Below are 10,432 nucleotides of genomic sequence, written 5' to 3' on the forward strand. Positions count from 1 at the left end.
TGCCGAGGTGATCCCTCGTCAATATCTATTTCATGAAACATAAATCCGAAACTTTCGAGAAGTTTAAGGAATTCCAAAGTGAAGTAGAAAATCAACGTAACAAGAAGATCAAATTTCTACGATCTGATCGTGGAGGTGAATATCTGAGTTATGAGTTTGGCATGCATTTAAAGAAATGCGGAATACTTTCACAATTGACACCGCCGGGAACACCACAACGAAACGGTGTGTCCGAACGTCGTAATCGAACTCTCTTAGATATAGTTCGTTCTATGATGTCTCTTACCGATTTGCCGTTATCATTTTGGAGTTATGCATTAGAGACAGCCGCATTCACTTTAAATAGAGCACCATCAAAATCCGTAGAAACGACACCGTATGAATTATGGTTTAATAAGAAACCTAAGTCTGTCGTTCCTTAAAGTTTGGGGTTGCGAAGCCTATGTAAAAAAGTTACAACCGGACAAGCTAGAACCCAAAGCGGAGAAATGCGTCTTCATAGGATACCCTAAGGAAACTATAGGGTACACTTTCTATCACAGATCCGAAGGCAAAATCTTTGTTGCTAAGAACGGAACCTTTCTTGAGAAAGAATTTCTCACTAAAGAAGTGACTCGGAAGAAAAGTAGAACTCGATGAGATTAATGAATCTATACTCGTTGATCGAGTAGCGCAGCATCGGAAGTTGTACCTGTACCGTCTACACCAGCAACGAGAGGAAGCTAATGATAATGATCATGAAACTTCGAACGAGGAAACTACTGAACCTCGCAGATCGACAAGGGAACGTGCCACTCCCGATTGGTATGATCCTTGTCTAAATGTCATGATTGTGGATAACAATAATGAGGACCTCGCGACGTATGAAGAAGCGATGATGAGCCCAGATTCCAACAAATGGCAAGAAGCCATGAAATCCAAAATGGGATCCATGTATGATAACAAAGTATGGACGTTGGTAGACTTACCTGATAGCCGAAAGGCTGTCGAGAATAAATGGATCTTCAAGAGAAAAACAGATGCTGATGGTAATATTACTGTCTATAAAGCTCGACTTGTCGCAAAGGGTTTCCGACAAATTCAAGGAGTTGACTACGATGAGACTTTCTCACCCGTAGCGAAGCTAAAATCTGTGAGGATTTTGTTAGCAATAGCTGCATTTTTCGATTATGAGATTTGGCGGATGGATGTCAAAACGGCGTTCCTTAATGGAGACATTGAGGAAGAGTTGTATATGGTACAACCCAAAGGTTTTGTCGATCCTAAAAATGCTGACAAAGTATGCAAACTTCAGCGTTCAATCTATGGACTGAAGCAAGCATCAAGAAGTTGGAACCGACGCTTTGATAAGGTGATCAAAGACTTCGGGTTTATACGAGTGTCATGGAGAGGCCTGTATTTACAAGAAAGTGAGTGGGAGCTCCGTAGCATTCCTGATATTATATGTAGATGACATATTATTGATTGGGAATGATATAGAACTATTAAGCAAGTGTAAAAGGTTATTTGAATAACAGTTTTTCAATGAAAGACCTTGGTGAAGCATCGTATATATTAGGCATCAAGATTTATAGAGATAGATCAAGACGCCTAATAGGGCTATCACGGAGTACATACTCGGACAAGATTCTAAAGAAGTTTAGAATGGACGAAAGTAAGAAAGGGTTTTTACCTATGTTACCGGGCAAGGTCTTGAGTAAGACTCAAGGACCGGCTACGGCGAAGAAAGAGAAAGGATGAATCAGATCCCCTATGCTTCGGCAGATAGGCTCTATTATGTATGCCATGTTATGTACAAGACCGGATATAGCGCATGCCGTTAGTTTGACTAGCGAGATATCAAAGTGATCCAGGAATGGAACACTGGACAGCGGTCAAGAATATCCTGAAGTACTTGAAAAGAACTAAGGATATGTTTCTTTGTTATGGAGGTGACCAAGAGCTCGTTGTAACAAGTTACACCGATGCAAGTTGGAACACTGATCCCGATGACTCTAAGTCACGATCCGGGTACGTGTTTATATTGAATGGTGCTGCGATGAGCTGGGCAAGCTCGAAGCGAGTGCACGGTGGCGAAGTCTTCAACAGAATCGGAGTACATAGCGGCTTCAGAGGCTTCATCAGAAGCGGTATGGATGAAGAGGTTCATTGTAGAGCTCGGTGTGGTTCCTAGTGCATTGGACCCATTAGTCATATACTGTGACAACATGGGTGCCATCGCCAATGCACAAGAACCAAGGTCACACAAGAGGCTGAAGCATATCAAGCTGCGTTACCACTCGATTCGCGAGTACATCGAAGATGGAGAAGTAAAGATTTGCAAAGTACACACCGATCTGAATGTAGCAGATCCGTTGACTAAAGCTCTCCCTAGGGCAAAGCATGACCAACACCAGAATGCCATGGGTGTTAGGTTCCTTACAATGTAATCTAGATTATTGACTCTAGTGCAAGTGGGAGATCTGTTGGAGATATGCCCAAGAGGCAATAATAAAAGTGGTTATTATATATCTTTATGTTTATGATAAATGTTTATATACCATGCTATAATTGTATTAACCGAAACATTGATACATGTGTGATATGTAAACAACAAAGAGTCCCTAGTATGCCTCTTAACTAGCTTGTTGATTAATGGATGATTAGTTTCATAATCATGAACATTGGATGTTATTAATAACAAGGTTATATCATTATATGAATGATGTAATGGACACACCCAATTAAGCGTAGCATAAGATCTCGTCATTAAGTTATTTGCTATAAGCTTTCAATACATAGTTACCTAGTCCTTATGACCATGAGATCATGTAAATCACTTATACCGGAAAGGTACTTTGATTACACCAAATGCCACTGCGTAAATGGGTGGTTATAAAGGTGGGATTAAGTATCCGGAAAGTATGAGTTGAGGCATATGGATCAACAGTGGGATTTGTCCATCCCGATGACGGATAGATATACTCTGGGCCCTCTCGGTGGAATGTCGTCTAATGTCTTGCAAGCATATGAATAAGTTCATAAGGGACCACATACCACGGTACGAGTAAAGAGTACTTGTCAGGAGACGAGGTTGAACAAGGTATAGTGTGATACCGAAGATCAAACCTCGGACAAGTAAAATATCGCGAGACAAAGGGAATTGGTATTGTATGTGAATGGTTCATTCGATCACTAAAGTCATCGTTGAATATGTGGGAGCCATTATGGATCTCCAGATCCCGCTATTGGTTATTGGTCGGAGTGAGTACTCAACCATGTCCGCATAGTTCACGAACCGTAGGGTGACACACTTAAAGTTGGATGTTGAAATGGTAGTACTTGAAATATGGAATGGAGTTCGAATATTTGTTCGGAGTCCCGGATGAGATCCCGGACATCACGAGGAGTTCCGGAATGGTCCGGAGAATAAGATTCATATATAGGATGTCATTTTATGTGAATTAAAATGTCGCGGAAGGTTCTATGGAAGGTTCTAGAAGGTTCTAGAAAAGTCCGGAAGAAACCACCAAGGAAGGTGGAGTCCACATGGGACTCCACCTCCATGGCCGGCCAACCCTAGAGGGGAGGAGTCCCAAGTGGACTCCCCTTAGGGGGCCGGCCACCCCCCATATGGGAGGTGGAACTCCCACCTTTGGTGGGAGTCCTAGCTTGGCTAGGTTTCCCCTCCCTTTGGAAGGTTTTTGGTTCGGGTCTTATTCGAAGACTTGGACACCAACTCTTGGGGATCCACCTATATAATGAGGGGCCAAGGGAGGGGGCCGGCCACCCCAAGACCACAAGCTGGCCGCCCCCTTGAAGTGGCCGGCCACCCCCTCCCAAACCCTAGCCGCCCCCTCTCCTCCATATCTTCCGCGTAGCTTTAGCGAAGCTCCGCCGGAGTTCTCCACCACCACCGACACCACGCCGTCGTGCTGTCGGATTCAAGAGGAGCTACTACTTCCGCTGCCCGCTGGAACGGGAGGTGGACGTCGTCTTCATCAACAACCGAACGTGTGACCGAGTACGGAGGTGCTGCCCGTTCGTGGCGCCGGAACCGATCGTGATCAAGATCTTCTACGCGCTTTTGCAAGCGGCAAGTGAACGTCTACCGCAGCAACAAGAGCCTCATCTTGTAGGCTTTGGAATCTCTTCAAGGGTGAGACTCGATACCCCCTCGTTGCTACCGTCTTTTAGATTGCATCTTGGCTTGGATTGCGTGTTCGCGGTAGGAAATTTTTTGTTTTCTATGCAACGTTATCCTACAATACTATCTCCAGGTGTCATTTTCCCAAATTGGCTCCTAGTAACCATACACTACAGCTACTTGAAATAAAACAAAGAACATATGTGATATGCCTATTACACTTTCCAGTAAACTAAGTAACTAACTACACCTAACAAATGTAAATTGCTTCAATTTAGTGGCAAGACAAATAAAAGGAGAGGATATGCACCTCAGACTGCCTTGGCCAACCTCGAAACAGATTCAGCAAACTGTGCGTCTCCTCCATGTCATTATCAACAAAATCAGTAGTAAGTCGAATCTGCACCCGCCACATTCACAATCCGCCCCAGCTGAGAAGTTATGATTTAGTGCTGGTGTTTCGGTATGTTGGTGCTCACATTGAGATGATTGTGTGACCGTGTCGGCAAGCTAATCTACGAGCCAGTTGCACAAGCGGGGCTCCTGTGTCACCGACAGTAGCGTGGAGGATCCGTCGACGGTACCACAGGCTGGTGGCCTCGATTGCATGCGATAAGAACTGCATTCATCCCTAGCTGACGGTTTGCTCTATATTTTTGTCCCTACTCTACCTTGCTCTGTATTCAGTTGAAGGCATGCCCATTTCTTCCTGAGATCGTTCCTGCTTGTCGCTGCTAGCACTGCTATGATAATGCTTTGTTCATGTAGTTTTCAGAGCAATCCATCAGTAATCAGTTCTCCCACCTGGCACTCCTGAGTCCGGTCTTACCCAGTTCCACGCGGCTCCACCTTGCCCCTAACCCAGCCGGGAGGTTGGCTGCGCCGCATGGGTCTGTTGCTTCAGGTCGCCAAAACCCAGCTGCTGAGAAGGGAGGCCAGGGGCGCCCCATGTTCCTTCGTGTCGCCAGTGGCAGGGAGCAGGCCAGCATCACTACAGCAGCCGACTCCAATTGACCTGGAATTGAGCAAAGGTGGAAGAGGAGGATTTTGGAGTGCATCCGTGTCTGAACATCAAAGTCCAGAGCAATGAAAAAGAGCCACCCTCAAAATAGATTTGTAGGGCGCTGAGCAAAGACCACCATCCAGCCATGGCAAGCTCGCCCATGAGCCAATCCGTCCAGAGATCGTGCCTCCAACGATATACGACCAGACTGGCACAGAGGCAATAGGTTCACATCAACTTCACACAACCATTACACTAATGAACAAGTTTCTCTTTCTCCAATTCCTCATCCGAAACTCTTCCATCATTTTCCCCGATAGGAGTTATCGGCAGCAGCTGAGATGCTGCACATCACCTACCTGGAGCGCAGCAAGGGAACCATCAGGGCATTGATTACTACTGCCCACCGCCCAGGCCCAGGTCGCCACCGCACGAGCCCCGCGATTTCGGCCACCGCCGCTGCCCAGGTCCAGACCACCACCTAGCCCCGCAATTTCGGCCGCATCTGCCCAGGTCTCCAGGCCGCCACCACGCGAGTCCGCGACTTCGGCCGCCGCCACCTGATCCGGTTGCATGTCGCATCTCTGACACAGCTATGCTCCTAAATTCTCCTACTTCCTGCATCCGCCGTCGCACCCCTCCTGCTCATCAATCCCTACACATCACCACCCCAACACCGGCGCCGGAACTGAGGGAGAGGTGGTCGCAGACTATGGCGGCGTGGGGAGGATTTACGCAATTAGGCGTGCATCGGCTCCGTGCGGACTTTATTGAAGCCATCGAGAGGTGCGATTTGGGCCAGGCCCATGAGGAGACAAAGGACGGACGACCGGACTCTGCTTCTGTGATGATAGGAAACATGCCCGTGCGTTGCAACGGGTATTATACTACATCCGGACCTATTTAATCGACGCGACTCTATTCAAACAGCAAGATAGTTTGGCTCCCTCCGCGCTGATTTAATCCGACCGGAGGGAGTACATGATAAGTTCGTCTCAAACACATCATGAATTATGAGTCGGGACACATGATAAATTATTAGTCGGACTCGGCCCCTGCGTTCCAACATAAGAGTTTTTTTTTTAACCATTGTAGCTAACTGACACGGTAATGCACTTTGAAGTCAACTATGTCAATCCTTAGGTTCAGTTCGTTGTACTGAAATAAATAAATTAACTGACATATGTGGTTCTACAGTCTAAAGATTCATGCACTAACAAATAATTGGGACAGAATCTTGTAAGAAATTGCAAAATATACCATGGTTTGCTTGTTTTTATTCTTTTTACTATCTTCAAGTGTACCGGTTCAAGATTAGAAATTATATTTGAGAATATCTGAGGGTAGTACAAATAAAGTGTGTAATTAATTTAGTGTTGAATGCACTGAAAAACATGCCAGATCACTTTTAATGGTCACATGCTCTTCCTTAGCTATTCTGTAGTTTGAAAGAAATCATAAATTTGGAGCCCCTTCTAAGTAAAAGATCAATATGCTAATATGTTAATGCTACAACAAAAATTCCCAATCAAATTCCCAAGAAGTGGTAAACCTCTCAACATTACAAAACTGATCAATATAGACTGAATTTGAAGAACATAATAGGTGCTTTTCTTCTGTATATACCTCTTCCACCCAGCACATTTCAATAAGCCATCATAAAATAACGGGCCTCAAAACAAAAATCGATCAAATATACGCTAGAAATATTGGGCATTATCATCAGCAGCGGTGGTTAGGGAAAATCAAGGACCTTGAAAATAATACACCTGCGTTGCTGATTCTGTTGCTGATTCTGAATGTGAGTCACTTCTTTCCACCCGATTTCCATTGCTGCTTGTTGGCACGTTGTGAGTTGCAGAACTATGTAGTTATATTTTGTCTAAGAGTAGACTGTTGCTTCGGTCACATACAAAATGAATAGCGTATATACAAATGTCATGTAGGACTGCACATTCTAAACTACCAAACCAGCAATAGGCGATCCTATTAGTTACAGGTTAGGCAGGACGTGCACCATGGTCGGACGCGCCGTGGATTGTCATAGATAACCAGCTTACTTCCTGCAGAGAATTAACGACGGCCGAAGCATACATACCCAGGCTGATCACGAAAAATCTGGGCTGTGCCACACGCCTGCCCCTTGAGCCACAATCCGCCTGACGTCACAACTTCTTTCTGGGCTTTCCGCATGCACATCAGACTACAGAAGCAGTCGATCAATGGTTCCCAAAAAAGTACAGCGTCCGGCCGGCCGGCGAGACGTGGAGCAGCAACCGACGATCTCCAACTGGATCTAACGATGGCGGCAACCGTCCGGTTAGCGAGCAGACAGAGGCACATCCAATCCAAGGCGGCGCTGCCCTGCGCGGGTGAGCCGCAAGGGGCGGCGATGCGGTGACCTGGGCCTTACCGAGACCTCGGCAAGCGGCCACTACTGCGTGGCGGAAACTCACGCGAGCGGCCTGCGTCGATCCGGGGCTTCTGTTGCCGACGGAAAACTCAGAGCATCCCCACTCGTTTGGGCTCCCCACGCCCAAATCCGGCGAAATTTAGCGCCGGATGGATGTAGTTTTTGGCCTGGGGAGGCCCATTTTTCCAGCCGCGAGCCCATGGACGCGCACCCACCGCGTGCATAGCGACGGCGCAGTCACCGGGAAGGGCAATCGTAGGAGTTCCCTCGCCGCATTGAACCGTCGCGAAGTGGACTGGAGAGCCGAAACGACTCGTCGGGAACGGTCGAAGTGGCCTCGATTCGAGAACCGCCGTAATGGAGCACGAACTCCGCGGAAGAGCAACCGGCGCTCTCTTTCGTCGAGAGACCTACATATACGGTTTCCGACGGCCGACGCCATTCATCTGTTCTCTCGTCACCATCCTCCGTCAACCATGAGCGATATCTCTTGGCCATCGGACACCGACAGCGAGGGGAAGCCGCCTGGATGGCGCCATTGGTGGGATCCAGCTGCATCGTCCAGCAGCGACGATTCCCCCCGCCGGCCAGCGAGGACGAGTGGGACGACGAGGAGGAGGACGAAGAGGCCGTGGAGCAGGCCGAGGAGCAGGCCGAGGAAGAGGCCGAGGAAGAGGAGGAGGAGGAGCAGGAGGAGGAGCAGGAGGAGGAGGACGAAGAGGCTGATGAGGACGACGACGAGGAGGACTCAACTTCCTCCGACGAGGAGGTGACGAGCCGGAAGCGTCGCCGCGACGACGATGAGGCGGGGCCTTCTAAGAAGAAGAAGAAGTAGTTTAGTTTTAAAGTTTTTATATGTAATTTTTATGTTTATTCGAATTATATTCGAAATATATATATAATCTATCTATGTTGCACCACTTGAGAGTTCAAAGCTTTCGTTCGATGAGGGTATTACCGTAGATCGGGAAGACGAGGGTTTTGCCGTAGATCGGGAAGACGAGGGTTTTGCCGTAGATCGGAGGCCATTGTCGCCGACAAGTTGGGGCCACGCGCGCTTTCGTTTCGTCCGGAGTCCCCGAGCGCTCCCCGGGGGGCCGGGGGGTGCGTGGGATCGCCGGATGGATTTAGGCCCAAATCCGGACGAAAACGAGGAACCGGGGGCGCGACTGGGCCGAATTACGCCGTCCGGATGGAAAAAACGCTCGCCGGGGGCCTCGTCGGGGGGACGAGTGGAGATGCTCTCAGTGTCGTGATTCGGTGCCATGCGAACTCCGGCTATTTCGTGCAATTGATTTGGTGAGTAATAGCGTCAAGGAGACCGCCTATATATGGGTCAGTTTTCGTGAGCGAGAAGGCAAGAGACGGTGATTCGATTCTGGAGGATTTGAGTTCGTACCGAGCTCATCCTAGTTTCTTTTTGTTTGAGCAGACTCCTTCGGATCAGATACGTACAAGCACGCGGGGACGTAAGAAATTTGGACAGGCCCAGGCCCATAAGGACGATGGTCGAGCCTAACCAAGGTACGCACCGATCTACATACGAATCGTTTGCTTTGGTACACGCAGAACCAAAAATATTAGCGCTATATCGATCGGACGACGGACGAAAACCGTACCAAACCAAGGAAACACTTCTCCCTTTATTATTAGGTATAGAAATAACTGAACTGGTACGTGGCATCAGTGTGTTATATGTAAATTGGTGGGAGGGCAAAACAGTAAAAAAAATGTTGGACTAAAATTTTGGCAGAAACTTTAACTCCTTTATTATTACAATTTTCCATAGAACTTGGCGAACATAGAGAAAAAAAGCTAGAACTTCGAATTCGATGAACTTAGAATAGAAGACAAGTTTAAGGGTTAGGATTATACAATACTACGTGTGACACTAACGTGCTAAAACATATATATAGGCTTCTATGCTGTATTGCTTTGTCGATGAAAATAATGTGAAGTGAAGACCAACCTATCACATAAGTTTTTCGAGAAAAAGGAAAAAGGTAACAGTAACACAACTTTTTCGTATATAATGATGTAAAAGCATCCATCTGAACTGTACATGAGTAAATCCCAGCGAAGTACATGCGACATAGATAAGTGCTTCAGTGGTTACTCATACCTCACGAGACTGCCTGTACGAAACCCGGGGAAACAATCACACATAAAATACAACACGACCAACGGATATAAATGTACAAGAGTGAGAAGAGCACACAAGTTGAAACAATCCTCATGGTTTAGCCTCTGGCTTCGGGAAGTGGAATTCGGGGATGGTGGGCATCTCGGGCTTCGGTGGCAGCTCCACCTTGGGTAACTCCGGCTTGGCTGGAAGGTGCATCTCCGGGATCGTTGGCAGTTCGGGCTTAGGTGGCAGGTGTACCTCCGGGAACGGCGGCAGCTCAACCGTGGGCAGCTCGGGCTTGGGTGGCAGGTGCACCTCCGGGAACGGCGGCAGCTCCACCTTGGGCAGCTCGGGCTTAGGTGGCAGGTGCACCTCCGGGAACGGAGGAAGCTCGACCTTGGGGAGTGGTGGCAGCTCGGGCTTGTGCTCCTCGCCCTTGGTCGGAGCGGTCTCCTCCTGCAAGGTCCTCACAGCGCCGCTCATGGCAACACATGAGAGAAGCAGGCCGAGGAGGACAGTGGCTTTTCTCGAAGTCATGTTGCCGGACGTTTCCGTGATTGTCGTTGTACAGCTAGCTAGCTGTGGCGGTGTGGTTTGGATGTGGGAGAAATAGCAGGTGTTGCGTGCTACTTATAGACTCCCGAGAAGCTTGTAGTGTACTAGTATCTCGCGAGAGCCCAGTGCTTTGGTCACCTACTCGCCTGCATTTTGCGTTCATGTGTGCCCTTTCCTTTCAAGTCAATGTCTGGTTATCTGGTATCTGCT

The 10,432-nt window shown here is 47.8% G+C and overlaps 1 protein-coding gene across 1 annotated transcript; it reads right to left on the reverse strand.

Annotated features, from left to right (window-relative positions):
* Nucleotides 1-9,775: 9,775 nt before the first annotated feature.
* LOC124674925 (protein PELPK1-like) lies at nt 9,776-10,204 on the reverse strand. The gene is made up of 2 exons (XM_047210981.1): nt 9,926-10,204; nt 9,776-9,850 (listed from the first exon to the last, which is right to left on the reverse strand). Exons 1-2 carry the CDS (start codon nt 10,202-10,204, stop codon nt 9,776-9,778), a joined length of 354 nt encoding a protein of 117 aa, XP_047066937.1.
* Between the last annotated feature and the right edge of the window lie 228 nt (nt 10,205-10,432).

Source organism: Lolium rigidum, chromosome 7 (assembly GCF_022539505.1).
Source record: "Lolium rigidum isolate FL_2022 chromosome 7, APGP_CSIRO_Lrig_0.1, whole genome shotgun sequence".
NCBI lineage: Eukaryota > Viridiplantae > Streptophyta > Magnoliopsida > Poales > Poaceae > Lolium > Lolium rigidum.

Excerpts from the sequence above, each read along its gene's own strand:
- LOC124674925 (XM_047210981.1), bottom strand. The coding sequence starts at position 10,204 with ATGACTTCGAGAAAAGCCACTGTCCTCCTCGGCCTGCTTCTCTCATGT. Across the intron at positions 9,851-9,925 it reads AGCTGCCGCCGTTCCCGGAG|GTGGAGCTGCCACCGAAGCC; the intron begins GTACACCTGCCA and ends GAGTTACCCAAG.